At 40.9% G+C, this 19,400-nt stretch overlaps 1 protein-coding gene across 1 annotated transcript in view; it reads right to left on the bottom strand.

Moving 5' to 3' along the window:
* Window positions 1-19,400, bottom strand: part of Frem3 (FRAS1 related extracellular matrix 3) — a 62,170-nt gene that overhangs the window by 3,303 nt on the left and 39,467 nt on the right. Inside the window, 6 exon segments of the mRNA XM_035441664.1 lie at window positions 3,265-3,307; window positions 3,310-3,389; window positions 3,392-3,525; window positions 6,041-6,078; window positions 15,114-15,424; window positions 15,520-15,890. Of these exon segments, the coding sequence (XP_035297555.1) occupies window positions 3,265-3,307; window positions 3,310-3,389; window positions 3,392-3,525; window positions 6,041-6,078; window positions 15,114-15,424; window positions 15,520-15,890 (977 nt within the window).

The following is a 19,400-nucleotide window of genomic DNA, read 5'->3' as shown; positions in this document are numbered from 1 at the left end:
AAATTGGTTCTATTCAGTTCTTTACTTTGTAGACATATTTAGAACAAGAAATGAACCTCTCTGAAAATTAAAGAAAGGTAGACAAGTGAGATGGTTCAATGGATAAAAGCACTCGATGTGCAAGCCTTAATTTTACCCCTTAAATCTCACATACAGGTGGAGGGATAGAACTTAGTCCAGGAAGTCATCCTCTGACCTTCACGTGTGTGTTGTGACTCCTGTGACTTGACACACAGATCTTGCATGTGTACACACATACACACACAATTTATTTTAAAGGGATAGATGAACTAGTCAGAGTCATTGTTGTTTCACATATCTGTCTAGCATGTATGTACAAGTGTGATGATGTCAGTTTCACAAGTCTAAGCAAAACGACAAAGTAAATGTAATGAAATTAAAGTTTTATGAACTTTGCCTCCTAACACTAGATTTATTCTGACCTAAACATCTTTGAAATAAATGGCATTTGGGCTAATAGTAGAGGTTTAAAAAAAAGAAAGAAAAGAAAAAGCCAGGAAGCTTACACATGGATGGATATAACCCTGGAGATGGAAAAAATAGAAAATCATAGTTAGCGAGTCACAGACATAATGCCTTTGTAAATTAAGTGAAGATGTGTATCTGAGTTAAAGTAAAAAAAAAAATCTGGAGAGTAGAGATCAGAGTTAAAAGACACATTTTAGTGGACAGAGACATGGGTAAACTACATCAGAAGTTTACTGTGCACACAAAACCTCTCATAGTGTAGTCTGACTTGAGTCTGCTTCTGAAGTCATCTGGAACTGTGTTCCTTCTGGAACCGTACTCCATGCAGTTCCCTGTTTTCCAGTTATACCTAAAGATTCGCTGGTAACTTTGTCTGAACTGGATTGTGCTTTTTTTTTTTCTTCTTCTTCTTCTTCTTCTTTTCTGAGAGAGGGTTTCCCCTGTGTAGCTTTGGAGGCTGTCCTGGAACTCACTCTGTAGACCAGGCTGGTCTCAGACTTACAGAGATCCAGCTGCCTCTGCCTCCTGAGTGCTGGGATTAAAGGCATGCGCCACCACCGACCAGCAGGGCAGGTCTTTCTTGACAGGCATCTTCATGGTATTGGTCCTCTCTGGCCTTGGATGGACAATAAAACAAACAAACAAACAAAAAACCCAAATTTGTTTCTTGTGGAAACTTGGTGGCATCTTTGGAAGCCTCTCGCTCCCAAAGCTGGGTATCTGTCTACTGTGGTTTCTTGGTAAGGATGAAATGTCATCATTTTGATTGCACAGTTATCAGTCCTTCTTAAACCCCTAAGCATTGGGTGATATCCACTCCTGAGACTGTCCTAGCCTCTAGATGGCGCATCTGGACCAGACAGCTAATGTCTGCTGTGAATCTATGGGAACCCTCCTTTTGCCTAGCTAGACTCTGGAAAGACTGCACAATCCCAAAACAGTCTTCTCATTTGTTTGTTCATAAAAGTGGCCAATCGCTTATCTCCTGCACTGAGGTCTCTCGGGCAGAGCAAGACTGGACCTCAAGAGAGGGTTGTAGGGATTGAAATCTATTATTGTTGTTATTATTATTATTATTATTATTATTATTATTATTATTATTATTTGTGCCCATTTCTCACTCTGGTTCTTATTTCCTTAATATAATCAGCTCTAGTGTTGAGGTCATGTGTAATTGCTGTAACCTCCTGATGTAAAGACATTGTACCATGTGCAGCTTCTTCATCTTAGCATCAGTTGCTAACATGTTCATTTTGTCCCATTTAAGTAAGTCACCTGCTCTGTGTGGACTGCTATTTGCACAGAGTATCCTTTTCTATCCTTCACTTTCAGCCTCTGTGAGTACTTATGTACAACAAGTTACTTACAGATAGCATATGTGGCTCTTTTCTTTCTAAATCCACTCAGTCGGTCACTGTTATCTTAGGAATTCAATCCATTTGCATTTAAACGTGACGGCTAATAGGGAGGAATATTATGCGTGTGTGTGTGTCTGTGTGTGTGTGTGTGTGTGTGTGTGTGTGTGTGTGTGTGTGTTCACCCACACACCTGCGTGGTTCTGCAAGCTTAAGGCCTCAAAAGCAGTGGACAAGCAAGCACTCCCTGACCCTTAACTGGTTCCTCTTCCTCGCAACTCTTTTCTTCTCTTAATGTCATTCTTTATGTTTCATGGAAGCATTGTTGTTGTTGTTGTTGTTGTTTTTGTATGGATATTATAATAGCTATTCTTGCTTGTCAGCTAGACCATATCTGGAATCAACTGAAGGAAGGCCCTGGGCAGCCTGTGAGGGATTTTCCAGATCAGATTATCAGAAGCAGGAAGACCCACCCTAAATGTGGGCTGCACCATCTGGTGGCAGCACAGAGAAAAAGACAGGGAAGAAACTTCGCTTTTGCGAAATGCAGAAATGGCTTAGACAACAGACTGCTGCTCTTCCTGCGGATATGAGTTCAATTCCCAGAAGTCACTCTGTTGGTGACTCACGAGTGTCTGTAACTTCAGTTCCAGGGGCTCTGATGCTCTCTTCTGGCCTTTGAGTATGCTAGGTATTCATGTGATGCCCAGACAACCATGCAGGCAAGAAACCCATATCCATAAAAAAAAAAAAAAAAGAATGAAAAGAAAAAAGAATGTAGGAGCTGGAGGATGGGGAGGAGTAGTGTGAAGTGCTGTCCTGAGTTTCAGTTGGGCTCTCCAGAGTTCAGGAACCCCAGGAAGGGGACCAGATGCCTGCACACAGAACTCTACAGCCACCCACCCCCATGTCATTTTAAGACTCCTTATGTTATTGAGGACTTAAATGCCTGACTTAGGATCTTCCAAGTCTTATACAACTCCTTTGGCTACGCTGTTTTCTTTTTCTTTTTAGAATGAAGTCATACGTACAGTCTTAATCTTCCTGCATTCTATTTTGCCCTTGGTGTTGGTGGAGTCTCCACATGTGGAAAGCTATGGCATAGCCTTAGGAGGAAGCAGAACATGGAGGTAATGGGGGCTGGCACAGTGGCTCAGTTGATAGAGTGTTTGCCCATCATACACAGAGTTCTGGATTCTGTCCCCAGCACTGCATAGAGCCAGGCATGGTGGCTTACATCCATGATCTTCGCACTTGGGAGGTAGAGACAGGAGGATCAGAAGTTCAAGGCCATCTTTGGCTTGAGGCCAGCCAGGGCCACATGTGAGCTACATGCGAGATATCTAAAATTGTATAATTTACCTTACAGCTGTGAGAGCCAAGTAGGAGCTGAGCCATTGCTTAGATTAGGAGAATTTACCATCCTCTCTGTCAGCCAGGATTGTTATCCCGGCAGTGGGGAAAATTTGGCTCCCAGCTGTCCTCCCGTTGACAGGCTCAGGACAATGCTGAAGGACTCCTCTTCTTTATAAAGGGAGTCTTCTTCATAAAGACCTGACAGGTCTTCTCCATCTCACCCTTTTTGAAGTGGAGCACGCTAGTGTTGTCTCCTGGTCGTGAGATATAATCTGACCAAGATAACTCCAAGTTGAGAATCGTGCCAGTGGCAGAACCTGCAGGCAAGTCAAGAAACACAGAGACATCAAGAAGAAACAGAATTCCCAGTGGGACTTTCTTCCCAGTTCACCAAACTATTTGTAAACAACAGTCATCTGAATTACGTACTTGCCTCTTCCATTAGTGTTACAGTTGGAAGGTTCTCAGCACAGTCTACTACTTTGACATGGTGAGGATTTACTGGTCTTTAAGTAGGAGTCAGGTCCACTCCCCGCCCTCCCAATAAAAGGACAGGCCCATGGATGGGTCCAAATCTGAGTCTAGGCCCAACTCAATCAGGACAACAGATGGATTTCTGTCTGGCAGTTGGCTAAAAGCCAGCATTCCTCAAGAGCTTGTGAAGTAGTTCCCAGCTGCCAAAAGAAGTCATTCCTCTTATCTCTGGCTACAGGGACACGTGGCTCAATTGACAGATACTGTGGCTGCATTCAAAGCCCATGCTGGCATCCAGGCTTCCTTGTCTCCAATTCACAAGTGCTTGCGGTGTATTTCAAAGTCCACAGTAGCCACCCCAGGCTTCCCTCTTCCTAGATAGTCACGTGTTTTCTTTATAACAGCAAGGTTTATCCCCTGCCCTGCTATTATCACTGTTCTCTCTCCTACTCTCTCTCTATCTCTTGCTGTTCTCCCCTTCTCCCAGACAGCCCTGGTCATGTCCATTGTGTTTCTCTTTCTCTTTGCTTTGGACTCTTCCAGATGTCTCTGGATGTGTTCTCTCTTTTATGCACAAAAGACTTTCCCTTAACTATACCATGGAACGGACATGTTGGCAGTTTCTTTACTAAGCCCCTTTGCATATACAGTGTATATTGGATAAGGTTTGTTTATTTTAGGAACTAAATGAACTGAAGGACAATAGGATTCTGCAGCTGGATTACCCCAATCTTTCTTTAACAGATGGGAAAATGTAGAGCAGAGAAATGAGAACCAGGGAATCCAGAGTGTGACAGCTGGATAGAATTTTTCCTGCCTTCCTATGCCATAGTGACATAGCACTTACACAGTGGGCAGCATTTACACAATCTGTCACTCACATTCTGATTAGAGTTCCCTACACATCACCATCATATGGCCACAAGATTAACTGTTAGTTTACAAACAGTACAGGATTGATCAGGGACTTAAAAGTGCTTGAATTTATTGTACTTTATATATGCATATTTTTTAGGTTTTTGTTTTTCTTACTTTTTTCTTTTTTTTTTTATTTAGTTACAAACACGATTGAATTACATGACAATCCCAGTTCTCTTCTCCCTCCCGTCCTCCCCTACCACCCCCCAACTAAAACCCTACCTATCACATACCCTTTCTTCTAATCTACACCTGACTCAACCTTTCTGCTTCCTCATGACCTCTGCAACCTTCCTCTTCTTCCCTTCTCATTCTCGTAGCTCCCTCCCCCCTCTTCCCATGTTCTCAATTTGCTCAGGGGATCGTGACCCTTTCCCCTTCTCCAGGGGACAAAGTTTGTCTCTTTTAGGGTCCTCCTTGTTTACTAGTTTCTCTGGCAGTGTGAATTGTAGGCTGGTAATCCCTTACTCTGTGTTTAAAATCCACATATGAGTGAGTACATATCATGTTTGTCTTTTTGTGATTGGGTTACCTCGCTCAGAATGGTTTCTTCGAGTTCCATCCATTTTCCTGCAAATTTCAAGATTCCATTTTTTTTTTTCTGCTGAGTAGTACTCCATTGTGTAAATGTACCACATTTTCTCTATCTATTCTTCAGTTGAGGGGCATCTAGGTTGCTTCCAGTTTCTGGCTATTACAAATAGTGCTGCTATGAACATGGTTGAACAGATGTCCTTGTTATATGAATGTGCTTCTTTTGGGTATATGCCTAAGAGTGGAATCTGGATCTTGTGGTAGACTGATTCCCATTTTCCTGAGGAATCGCCATACTGATTTCCAAAGTGGCTGTACGAGTTGGCACTCCCACCAGCAGTGGAGAAGTGTTCCCCTTTCTCCACATCCTCTCCAGCATAAACTGCCATTGATGTTTTTGATTTTAGCCATTCTGACAGGAGTAAGATGGTATCTCAGAGTTGTTTGGATTTGCATTTCCCTGATGGCTAAGGATGTTGAACACTTTATGTGTCTTTCAGTCATTTTAGATTCCTCTATTGAGAATTGTCTATTTAGTTCTGTACCCCACTTTTTAATTGGATTGTTTGGTGTTTTGGAGACTAGCTTCTTGAGTTCTTTGTGTATTTTGGAGATCAGCCCTCTGTCAGATGTGGGGTTGGTGAATATCTTTTCCCAGTCTGTGGGCTGCCATTTTGTCTTACTGACTGTGTCCTTTGTCTTACAGAAGCTTCTCAGTTTCAGGAGGTCCCATTTATCATTTGTTGATCTCAGTGTCTGTGCTACTGGTGTTATATTCAGGAAGCGGTCTCCTGTACCAATTAATTCAAAGGTATTTCCCGTTTTTCTTACTTTTTAAAGTGTGTGTGTGTCTGTATAGGGCACATAAGTGCAGTGCCCATAGAGGCCAGAAGAGGGCATTTGATCCCCTGGAGCTGGAGTTACAGAGGATTGTGAGCTGCTGACTTAGATGCTAAGAACTGAACGTGGGTCTTCAGAAAGGGCGGTATGCGCATGCTCTAAGCTGCTGAGCCATCTCTAAAGCCCTATCTTTAAATTTTATTGAAATAGTTCACTCGTGTTAAGATTTATCAGTGTAAATGCACAATTGTTGAGTGTCGATAATAGGAATAATATGTAACTAACAATATAATTGTAATATAGAACATCTTTTTATCCTCCCACTAGCAATGACTTATACTTCTATTTTGGAATTAATTTATTTAATTTAATTTTCCTTATTTATTTAAATTAGAAACAGGCTTCTTTTTTTTACGGTTAAGTTTTTTTTTCCCAACTTTTTTTATTTGAATTAGAAACAGGATTTTTTTACATGGCAATCCTAGTTCCCTTCTCCCGCCTATCCTCCCTTATTCCCCCCCAACTAAAACCTTATCTGTCACATATCTTTTCTGCTCCCATTGGATGGTGAGGCCTTCCATAAGGTGTCATCAGAGTATTTCGTATCCTTTGGAATAGGGCCTAGGCCCACCCCCATGTGTCTTGGCTCAGGGAGTATTCCTCTATATGGAATGTGTTCCCAAAGTCCACACCTATGCTAGGAATACATACGGGGCTTCTACAGGAGGTCCCATACATTTCTGAAGTTTCCTCACAGAAACCCATGTTCCTGGGGTCTGGATCAGTCCCATGCTGGTATTCCAGCTATCAGACTGGGGAGCAAGAGTTCCGGATGTTCAGGTCAGCTGCTTCTGTGTGTTTCACCAGCCTGGTTTGGACCTCTTTGCCCTTCACTGGTCCTTCTCTGCATCTGGGTTCCAGTTCAGATCAGTGATTAGTTATGGGTGTCTGCTTCTACTTCCACCAGCTGCTAGATGAAGGCATATAAGTCAGTCATCAATCTCATAATCAAGGGAGGGCATTTAAGGTAACCTCTCCTCTGTTGCTGAGATAGTTAGCTGGCGTCATCTTTGTAGCTCTCCAGACATTTCCCTAGTGCCTGATTTCTCTGTAAACCTAAAATGTCTCCCTCTATTATGGTATCTCCATTCTTGTTATCTTCTATTCTTCCCCTGACTCAACCTTTCTGCTCCCTCATGTCCTCAGCATCCCTCCTCTTCTCCCCTTCTCATTCTCCTAGCTCCCTCCCCCCTCTTCCCGTGCTCCCAATTTGCTCAGCAGATCTTGAACCTCTCCCCTTCTCCAAGGGACCATGTATGTCTCTCTTAGGGACCTCCTTGTAGAAACAAGCTTCTTTTACATGTCAATTTCAGTTCCCTCTCCCTCTCCTCCTCCCCTGCCCCCCACCGACCTCCTATCCAAACCACTTTCTTCTCCCCAGGGAGGGTGAGGCCTTTCATGGGTGATCGTCAAAGTCTCTCATATCGTTTGGAGCAGGGCTTAGCTCCTCCCCAGTGTGTCTAGGCTGAGAGAGTATCCCTCTATGTGGTGAAGGCTCCCAAAGTTCATTTGTGTACTAGGGGTAAATACTGATCCACTACCAGTGACCCTATAGATTGTCCAGACCTCCAAACTGACTTCTTCCTTCAGGGGGTCTGGAACAATCCTATTGACTTACACTTCTTGCAATCTTCCTCCTGTCTCCTAGTCCTCAGAAACTACAGATCTGCTTTGTGTCATTATAACTTTATTCAAAATCATGAGGATTCCATATAAATGGAAACAAACACCACGAAGGCTCATGTGTCTTGACTCTTCCATGTGACACAGTACTTTGAGACATCTGTGCATCGTGGCTTTGTCTTCTTTTATTGCTGATTGTTGTTTCTTTTCAGTTCCAAAGGAAACTCCGATTCCCCAAACTCCAAAAGGCAGTCCAAATATCCAGAAATGAGATGAACCTGGACTATAGGAGGATTTCTGGTGGTTATATAAAAGCCAGCATTCTTCAGGAACTTGGGAAACTGGTTTCCATCTGCCAAAAGGAATAATTACCCATATCTAGGGCCGAAGGAAAATATGGCTGCCTGTGGCACCTATCAATATATCAAAACACATTCTGACCTCCAGGCTCCCTCAGTACGGCAAGTATCTGTAACAAATTTCAATGTCTGTGTAACCAAGAGTTATCATCCTAACTCTTCTCTCCTTCCCCATCTAAATTCTCTACAGTTCATGGGTTTCTCCCCACAGCTACTCATTCTCCTTCTAACCCTGTGTCCTCACTATGTTCTCTCTATGCTCTGCTCTGCTTCTCTCATTATGGTTTCTCCATTATCTAGCCCCCACTCTTTTCCCCTCTCGAAGATAGCACTAGCCGTGTCCAGTCTGCCTGCCATGTTCAGCCTACTTCTTTCTTTCTCTGCTCTGGACTCTTCAAGATGCCTCTGACTGTTTTCTCTCCCTTATCTACAATTAAACAAACAAAAACAAAAATACCTTCACCCTAACCATAGCATGAAGAGGTCATGTCATCAGTTTATCCATCTGGTGTGGAAACTCAGGAGATGCATGAATGGACCTTTCCAAAAGGCTCAGCTTCTCCTAACCGAGTCAAGCTGCTGGTCTGACTTTTCTAAGGTGCAGGTCATTTGTTTCTGCTGGCTTCTGCCATCTACTACATTTGACTCCAAATTTTAGAGTCTACCTCTTCAGCCACCTCTTTTCCTTATCCCTGCTCTCTCCTGGTGCATGGGTAAATGTCAACTAGAAGCTAACTGCTTTGTCTCTGTCAGTTCCTGGCACCTACTGCTGCTACAGCAATCTCACTGGTACACCAAGCAGTTTCTCTCACCCTACTGGACACCCATCTCATGGAAAGGGATCTCTCTCTGTGATTTGGGACATTTCTCTCTATCATTGTGTAAACTTTGTGTATCCCAGGATTTGTAAGATAGTAGATTTTTTATGTGATGATTTTTGTCCTGAAAGTAAAAACAAAACACAACCAAAATCCAAAAAACAAAAAACAAATGAGTACAAAACATGAACAATGTTTATGGAAACTAGGATCTAAAACCAGCCTGTGTTTGATGATTAAGGTCTACTTAGGTTAACAGAAACTGACACAGAGGTGGCTATCTAACCTCTTATATCTTTTCTAGCTGTATTCAACACCAGGCTTCTATAAGATTTTAGATAAGGGATAGCATATGTTCGATGAATAAGGTAGATTTGATAAATAAGGTTTATAAATTCCTAAGGTCTATTCGGGCTAGCGAAAACTAACTTGAAGATATATGTTTAGTCTCTTTGTCTTTGCTAAACTTTGTTAAGCTTTAGTTCCTTGAGATAAACTGAGTCATACAAAAAAAAAAAACTGTGATATTCTGTAAAAGTACACTGTTAAAGAATCAGAAAAGTAAGGTTCCCAGTTTGTCTGCAGACTGTGTTTATAGTTTTAACGTTTTATTTTGGTTTCTAAAGGGTCTTCAGTTAAACCTTCTATTCAATTTTTTAAGACTTCAATTTAACAGGGATTAAATTGTAAAGTCCTAATTTTATAGAAGCTACTAACTTGTAACTGTTAAAGATAATTAAGGCACACAAGTTAATGGTCAGTCACCTTATACATTATTAAATTCTTTAATATTTCTCAGAACTGTGCTTGTAGTCATGTTAAGCACAAATGTAATTCATTCACAGAACAAGATTTAGCCTTCTGTATATGTTGTCATGGTTAAGCCTGAAGCAAGTAACTAGAAATTAGTTAAAACTAGTAGTTTGCTTAAAATCAAGAATATTTAGTAGGTTAGATTTTTGCCCTTTAACTCTTCAGAGGGATCTGCTGATTATGGAGTTTAATGAAAAAGGCTTCCCTGTAGAGACAGTAACACCAGCTTCTATGGCAGTAGCTGATGCTGCCTCCAAAGATGGGCAGCAATGGGCTCCATCCAGAGCTTGCTTCAAGGGTGGTGACATGGACCTCTGGCCAAAGAACTGTCCCAGGCCTCACCCACCACCAGGCTTGCCCAAACTGGAAATATGGAAAAACCCCTTCTCAAACAAAGCAAAGCAAAACAAAACATACATAGTACACCCTGACTGCAGTTTACTCTCCCCCAAATCTTTGGAGTACCTCCGTCACCTCAACTTTCCCAAAGAAGTGTCTATTTTGGTTTTTTGTTGTTGTTGTTGTTTTCATCATAGAGCAAGACCACATAGGTACTATCAAACTGAGTCAAAGAAGATAAACATTAAACTTAAGGTTAGTAATGGCTTTTCTACCATTCAAATTCTAAACAATAACAACAGAGCAACAGTGATGATTAATTAGAGTAAGTTATTCTTACTCTAATCACCATGGAAGATCCCAGGCTGGTAGTCCAGGTGGTGGGTCTCTTCATTTTAAATGATCAGAAGCCATTTGGACTGTACTTCCTGTTCAAATGTATCTGTTTGAGATGTCTGTGGTGGTGTTGACAGTGAGCTGTGGCTTTATCAGTTTAGCAGCAGCAAACAGACTTAGCCAGCTCCTCCCTCGAATGCTGCAGCCACACTGTCAGTTCACATCATATAGAAAAACCAGGCCTTGCTTTTTCTAGAGCCACTAGGTCTCCTGCTGAAAAAGGCAGACTCACAGACAGAAAAAGAAAAGCTCACAAAACAGATCTTGATATAAAAACAAACTCAAGCTATCATGCTGCTATTACTAACTAAAAACTCACCTTTTACTATTCTTTTATTTAAAAGAATTTGCTTTTCAATGACTGCTCTTAGTAATCAAGTACTTACATCTCGTGGTAAGTGATTAGATGAAAAAAAAGGGTTAAAATTTGTGTAAACTGTGAGGATCTAAGGGAGTGATTTAAGGTATGCGAAAATTGAAACCCAAAAGATCATAAATGATGGTAAGGTTTCAGAGATTTTTGTTTTGTTTTGTTCTTTTTTGTTTTTTTGAGACAGGGCTTCCGAAACTCCCTCTGTAGACTGGGTTGGCCTTGAACTCACAGAGATCCGCCTGCCTCTGCCTCTCAAGTGATGGAACTAAAGGTGTGCACCACCACTGCCTGGCAAGGTTTCAGAGTTTTAACGATAATCAATGGAGTTCTGATAAACTAGTAATCTGGCTTTGGTAAATACTGTTTACTATTATCATAGTAACAGGCTCATAGATTTGAATTTTCTTTGGTTATTTTCTAAATATAGGCTTAAAAACGCTTCTTGCTGGGCCTTGGTGGTGCATGCCTTTAATCCCAGCACTCGGGAGGCAGAGGCAGGTGGATCTCTGTGAGTTCGAGGCCAGCCTGGTCTCCAGAGAGAGTGCCAGGATAGGCTCCAAAGCTACACAGAGAAACCCTGTCTTGAAAAACAAACAAACAAACAAACAAACAAACAAAAAAGTGCTTCTCACTGTGCTGAAAATACCTCTGTCCAATCCATATATATCCAGACATGCTCTCCCGAGTTGACACCATTTTAGGATTTCTTTTTGCTATGGCTCCAAGGCGTGAGTCTTCTCTTCCTTCTGCTGTTTACAGACACTTTGTTAACTGCTTTTCTACAGTGAAGGATTCAGAGCAGATTCAGACAGTGGTCATGCTAATATATCTAAAGCTTTTTATCTCTTGTCAAGTTTAAAAAATCCATGTAAGTTTCAGGGAGTCCTGACTTGTCTTCATCTGTCACAGTCAACTGTCAACCACCCGAGTTTTTCCACCCCCTGCCTATCCCAGAGTTCGGCTCTTTCCTTCTCCAGGTTCTTTCCACAGCCACAACTACCAGGGTTACAGCCCTGAAAGCCTCAAGTGTACACTCAGCACAAAGATTCCCCAAAGTTGCTAGACTTTACTTTCTGTCCCTAGTCTTTGTTTGACAGTTTTCCATAGAGCTGACGGATGCCATCCAGGAATTATCTGTGACCTGCAACCACTCCCAAACAGCTTGCACCACACCAGCCCCAGGTGGCCCTGCAGAGTCAGGCCAGCCTTGGACTTGTCATGAACTGGTCTAGCCAACATGATTGCTTCTGACAAATGCCACCTACCATTTCTGAATCCCCTTCTCCTCCTGGCCTTTGCCTGGCATTCCAGCCTGTCTGAGCTCCAAAGACTCCAAAATTCAGAGTTTTAACGCTCCCTACTGTTTGGCTTTTCAATATTTCTTCACTCATTAACCAAGTGTTATGAGACATTTCTGTAGACAGTCTGACTTAATTCTTCTATGATTATTCCAATGTTGGTTTTTCAGTTGGTATTTACATTTATCTGTCTGAGCTAGAGTAGAATTTCTAGGAATCGGCTCATTCTTTGGTAGCATAAAAAACAGCAACTCGAAGGGCTGAGGCTGTATGACAGGGGTGGAGTGTTTGTTTGTCTGTCATACAAGAGGCACTTGGTTCAGTTCCCAGTATTTCTAGAGGACAACCACAATAAGCGATAGAACAAAGCCAGATTTGGTGGCACACACCTGTAATGGGAGTGCTGGGGTACACAGAAGAGGACGAAGACTTTCACGGCAGCGCAGGATTTATAATCCTGTGGGCAAAAGTCTCATCACCAAGCTTGGTGACAGGTCAAACTAGGACCCACATAGTAAAAGGAGAAAAGCAGCTCCCACCAGTTGTCCTCTCATGTCTATTCATGCACCATGGTGTGAATGTGCTACTATCATACATGCACAACCAAATCAAAGTAAAGCAAATCAAATCAGATTCAATTTCTAAGGCCAGCCTGAGTGACACAATAAGACCTTAGGAAAATGAAAGGATGAAGATGAAGCTTAGTGGTAGAGAGACTGCCTTCCCTGGGCAAGGCCTTGGGTTTGATTCTGCATACCATAAAACCCACAGCAATAAAGAAAACACCAACAATAGTACATGTTTAGAGTCAAAATTGTGAAAAATAGTTGTAATAGGCAGACCAGATCAAAAACTTTAAAATGTCTCAATATATTTGGCAAAGTATTTTCTAAAAGTATGAGCATCTCCTATCATACTTTCTTTAGTAAAAAATAGTGAATATAAGTAAAGCAAGCCAGTAAACAACATTCCTTAATGGCTCCATTTCAGCTCCTCCCTCCAGGTTACTGCCTTGAATTCCTGCTACAACTTCTCTTAAGGATGGGCTATAAATTGAGAGTGGAAATAAACTCCCCCCCCCCCACATTGTTTTGGTCAGTGTTTCATCACAACAACAGGAAGCATTTTAGAACTTGGTGCCATGTTGAGAGGCCAGCACTCACACTGCCACCCCTTCCTCGGCTCTTCTGCTGTTTCTCTCTTCTCTGCTAGGCTCCCTGAGCCTTGTAGATGTGCTCTGGATGCATGGTAGGGCTTAGCTCAATAGTCAGTTAGTCTCAGCACTGAGACAAGTATGAGCCTCTGCAATAACCACTACCCACTTCACCAACGTTTCCTACATTGAATATTTATGACCCATACTTCTTAGGAGTTCTTTCAAGAGCTGGTTAGTGCCTGTGGGTCTCAACCCAGCAGCAGTTTGATTCCAAATTGTTATGTTGTAGAAGGAACTGTTAAGCTAAAGCCAATCTATCTACTAGATTTTTTTTTTTTGAGACAGGATTTCAGGCTGGCCTCAAACTCTCTCTCTCTCTCTCTCTCTCTCTATATATATATATATATATATATATCATACTATTATATAATGATATTGTATATAATGATATTATATATATATACATATATACACACATATATATACATATATATACATATATACATATACATATATACACATACATATATACACACACATATATATATACATATATATATATATATCGTTATATATAGCTGAGGATGACCTTACTTCTGATTTTCCTGCCTTCAGTTTTTGATTGCTGGAATTACAGACATGTACCACCATGCCCAGTTTTATGTGGTGTTGGAAATTGAATCCAGGACTTTGTGTATACCAAGAAAGTATTCTATCAACTGAGCCATATCCCCAGGTCTATGTATAATTCTAGAAAATTTTAAGAAACTACTTGGTTATGTATATGGATGGTATAGTCAAGAACACAGAATATTGCCATTTACATAAATAAAAAGTTCAATTTTTTAGCAGCAATTTAGGTTGGAGAGGAGGCCTGTGATTGGAGACAGGAGGGGAAGGGAGTGGGGAGAAGGGCAGATTGGAGATGCTGTAGATTGGAGGCTTCTATCTAGGGGAGTCTTTGCAACTTCTGTCACCAGTGCTTGGCCCAGGTGGTGCTCTGAGGTGCTTCAGTATTACAGTCTAAGCAAAGCCAACCATCCTGGCTTTTCTATGCTGAAAGAAATCAAGGAAACCATCAAGAGCCCCAAACAATGACAGAAATGGAAACAGAATACTCTGCTCTAACAACAACAAAATCTTTCAAAGTTCAAAAATAAAAGCCTACAGTCTCCTCCTATCCCACCAAAGGATAGGCAAGCACCCTGAACCCCAGGCCACCCTAGCCAGAAGACCAGAGAGAAAACAGAAACCAAAGAAGAAAAGCCCCATCCAACAAAGACAAACCAAAAATTCAGCACCAAGACCTATAATCACCAAAAGACAGATGTCTAGCACAGTGTAAGAACGTAATTAACAACAGCCATAGGAATATGTCACCACCAGGGCCCAGCCATCCCACTACAGTAAACCCTGAATATTCCAACACAGCTGAACCACAAGAAAATGACCTTAAAACCAACTTTATGAAGATGATACAAGTCCTTAAAGAAGAAATGAATACATCTCTTTTTTTCACATAAACCTTTGTTTTAATGAATAAAGAGTATTTGTGGTTTAGATTTTAAACCACATTTCAGATAAGAAAAACTAGACCCAAATAGTAACAGTGAAGCTAGTGTTGCTGGAGGAATGCAAGCCCCGCATGCACTTGACACCCAGAGAGTAGGGACAGCATGCACACTCACTCTAGACTAGACTAGGAGCAGGGAGGATGCGTCCTTGGTGAGGGCTCCTTAGCACCATCTGACCCCTCGTGTACTGCTGCAGAACCAGTGTACAGTTGTGGTGTCAGATGAGCCGGGGCTGGGTTCCTGCCCACACCAAGTGGCCCTCCTTCTATGACATTAGGTCAAGGCCACAGGCTGCAGAGGGGATCCACTGATTACCAGTTAGAACAGAATGAGGAAACCACACAGGTATCTGCTGCTCCAGGAGTACAGCCTCGGATGAGCAGCACCTCCTCAGGCTCAGTCCAGAAACCTCCTATTGGCATTGGCACCAAACAAGGCTCCTGCGACTTCTGCATCATCTGTAGGGCTGTGAGGTCCAGCCAGCTTTCCAGAGTGTTAGAAACCTTTATCTTGCGATCCCCATTATAGATTTCAACTCCACCAGGTAGGCTCCTGGTCAATTTGGACATCAACATCTTTTTCGGTGGCAATTTTATAAATAGGATTTGCTTTTTGTACTGCAGCCTCCACCAAAGGGAAATCTTATTTTCTGCAATGCACAATCAACAGAGGCTTTAACAGGTGGTACAAGCCTTGAGGGACCAGCCCATCCAGCAGCACTTGGTATCTGGTTCTGTCTTTTACCACCTTGCTGTTTTGCCTCATTTAGCAGATCAGTGATGAGGTCATCTCTTGCTCTAAGGACTTGGAACCTTGCTTGATTCATCCGATTGGACATTTGAATCTTCTTCTGCTGCTCAATTTGCTTTTGTTTCTTCTCATAGTATTCCATAGACTTCAGTCTTTGGGTTTGCACAAGATGACATTTCTCAATGTTGAACTCTTGTGCTTTTTCATTGGCTTCTTGGTTGAAGAAAGCCATCGTGTGCTTAATCCGCCTCTGCCCATCTGCATCCCTGAGAGCCACAGAAGGCAAAGCTCGGCCATGGGCTGCCTTGAGTCTGGGCTTTAAGTGGCAGCGGGGCAAACTCCAGACAGAAACCCCGAATATATTTCTTAAAGAATGTTATGAAATCCAAGAAAAAAAACATACAGTTGAATAAAATGAATAAAACTGTTCAAGATCTGAAATTGGAAATAGAAGCAATAAAGAAAACACAAACTGAGGGAATTCTGGAAATAGGAAATCAAGGTAAGGAACTGCAGATACAAGCAAACAGAATAGAAGAGATGGGAGAGAGAATCTCAGGCCTGGAAGATAAACAGAAGAAATAAATACAGCAGTCAAGGAAAAGGTTAAATCTAAAAAATTTCAAACACAAAACATCTAGGAAACTGGGGACACCGTGAAAAGACCAAACCTAAGAATAACAGGAATAAAAGAAGTATCCCAGTTCAAAGATCCAGAAAATACTTTTAGCAAAATCATAGAAGAAAAATTTCCTAACTTAAAGAAGGAAATGTCTATATAGGTACTAGAAGCTTATAGAACACTAAATAGATTGGACTAGAAAAGAAAGTCCCCTCAACACATCATAATCAAAACACTAAACAGAGAGAACAAAGAAAGGATATTAAAAGCTACAACAGAAAAAGACCAAGGAAGTAACAGATAAAGGAAGACCTACTAGAATTACACACGACTTCTCAATGGAGACTCAAAAAGCCAGAAAGGCCTGGACAGATGTGCAGTAGACTCTAAGAGATAATAGATGCCAGCCAAGACTATAATTCCCAGAAAAACTTTCAATCATCATAGATAGAAAAAACAAGATATTCCATAATACAGTGAAATTAAAAAAAAATCTATCCACAAATCCAGCCCCACAGAAAGTACTAGCAGGAAAACTCCAACCAACTACATCCAAAAAACACAGATATCCAAAAAATAGATAATCTCATACCAGTAAAACCCAAAGAAGGAACACAAACAGACACACACACACACACACACACACACACACACACACACACACACACACTACTACCAACTACAACAAAATAAAAGGATTATTAACCTTTGATCATTGATATCTCTCAATATCAATGGACTCAATTCTGCCATAAAAAGATATAGACTAACAGAAGGACTACAGACTAACTGAAGGACCACAGACTAACAAAAGGACTACATCCTTCTGCTGCATACAAGAAACATACCTCAACATCAAAGATAGACATTATCTCAAATCAAAAGGTTGGAAAAGATCTTCTAAGACAATGGCCCCAAGAAACAAGCTGGTGTAGCTATTCTACTATCTGACAAAATAGACTTACAACCAAAATTAATCAAAGAGATGGAGAAAGACATTTCATACTTATCAAAGGAAAAATCCACCAAGATTCTGAACATCTATGTCCCAAGTGCAAGGGCACCCACATTTTAAAAGAAATACCACTAATACTCAAATCACACATTGATAGTGGGAGACTTCAATACCTGATTCTCACCAATGGACAAGTCATTCAGACAAAAACCAAACAGAGAAATAATGATACTAACAGACGGTATGAACCAAATGGACCTAACAGGTATCTATAGAACTTTTCACCCAAACACAAAAGAATATACCTTCTTCTCAGGACTTCATGGAACATTTCCCAAAACTGACCACATACTTGGTCACAAAGCAAGTCTCAACAGACACAAGAAAAACCCCTTATCCCCTCAGACCACCATGAGTTAAAGCTGGATTTCAACAACAACAGAAACAACAGAACGCCTACAAATTCACATAAACTGGACAGCTCTATACTGAATGACTACTGGGTCAAGGTAAAAATAAAGAAAGAAATGAAAGACTTTCTAGAATTCAATGAAAATTAATGCACAGCATATCCAAACTTATGGGACACAATGAAAGCTGTGCTAAGAGCAAAGTTCATAGCACTAAGTGCCTTCATAAAGAAATTGGAGAGATCTCATACTAGCTCTAGAACAGAAAGAAGCAAATTCACCCAAGAGTAGCAGATGGGAGGAAATGAGGGTTGAAGTCAATCAAATAGACAAAGAGAACAATATAAAGAATCAGTGAAAGAAAGAGTTGGTCCTTTGAGGAAATCAACAAGATAGACAAACTCTTATCCAAACTAACTAAAAGACACAGAGAGAATATGCAAATTAACAGAATCAGAAACAAAAAGGAGGACATAACAATAGACACTGGGGAGATCCAAAGAATCATTAGGTCATACTTCAAAAACCTGTACTCCCACAAAATTGGAAAATCCAAAATAAATGGACAATTTTCTTGATAGATAGCACTTACCAAAGTTAAATCAAGATTCAATAAACAACTTAAATAGACCTACAACCCTTAAGGAAATAGAAGGTGTCATTAAAAATCTTCTAACCAAAAAAAAAAAAAAAAAGTTCAAGGTCAGATGATTTCAGCATGAAATTCTACCAGACTTTCAAAGAATAGTTAACACCAACACTCCTCAAATTATTCCACAAAATAGAAATGGAAGGAACACTGTCAAATTAATTTTATTTAACTTTATTTTATGTGCATTGGTATGAAGGTATCAGATCCACTGGAATTGGAGTTACAGATAGTTGTGAGCTGCCATGTGGGTGCTGGGAATTGAACCTGGGCCCTCTGGAAGAGCAGCTAGTGCTCTTAACCACTGAGCCATCTCTCCAGCCCACCAAATTAATTTTATGAGGCCACAGTCATCCTGACATCCAAACCACACTGATTTAACAAAGAAAGAGAATTACAAATTTCCCTCATGAACATTGATGAGGGAATACTCAATAAAATAGTTGCAAACTGAATCCAAGAACACATCAAAAATATCATCCACCATGATCAAGTAAGCTTCATCCCAGAGATGCAGGGATGGTTCAGAATATGAAAATTGGTCAATAGACCCCATCATATAAACAAACTAAAAGAACTCAGGAGGCAGAGGCAGGCGGATCTCTGTGAGTTTGAGACCAGCCTGGTCTACAGAGCAAGTGCCAGAATAGTCTCCAAAGCTACACAGAGAAACAAACAATAAACAAACTAAAAGAAAATGATCATCTCATTAGATGCTCAAATAACCTTTGACAAAATCTAGCAGCCCTTCATGATAAAGGTCCTGGAGATAATGGATGCAAGGGACATACTTAAAAATAATAAAGGTAATTTACAGCAAACCTATAACCAACATCAAATTAAATGGAAAGAAACTCAAAGCGATTCCACTAAAGCCAGGAACAAGACAAGGTTGTCCACTTTCTCCATACCTATTCAATATAGTGCATGAAGTCCTAGTTAGAGCGATAAGACAACTAAAGGAGATCAAGGGGATACAGATTGGAAAGGAAGAAGTCAGAGTATTGCTATTTGCAGATGATATGATAGTATACATAAGCAACTCCAAAAATTCTACCAGGGCACTCCTACAGCTGATAAACACCTTCAGTAATGTTGCTGGATACAAGAATATTCTAAGGGATGAGAAAGAAACCAGGGAAACAACACCTTTATAATAGCCACAAATAATATAAAATGTCTTGGGGTAACTCTAACTAAGGACTAGAAGTCTTTGAAGAAGGAAACTGAAGAAGATAT

This window comes from Cricetulus griseus, chromosome 3 (assembly GCF_003668045.3).
Source record: "Cricetulus griseus strain 17A/GY chromosome 3, alternate assembly CriGri-PICRH-1.0, whole genome shotgun sequence".
NCBI lineage: Eukaryota > Metazoa > Chordata > Mammalia > Rodentia > Cricetidae > Cricetulus > Cricetulus griseus.
The sequence above is the reverse complement of the archived record's forward strand: the minus strand, read 5'-3'. Positions and strand labels throughout refer to the sequence as shown.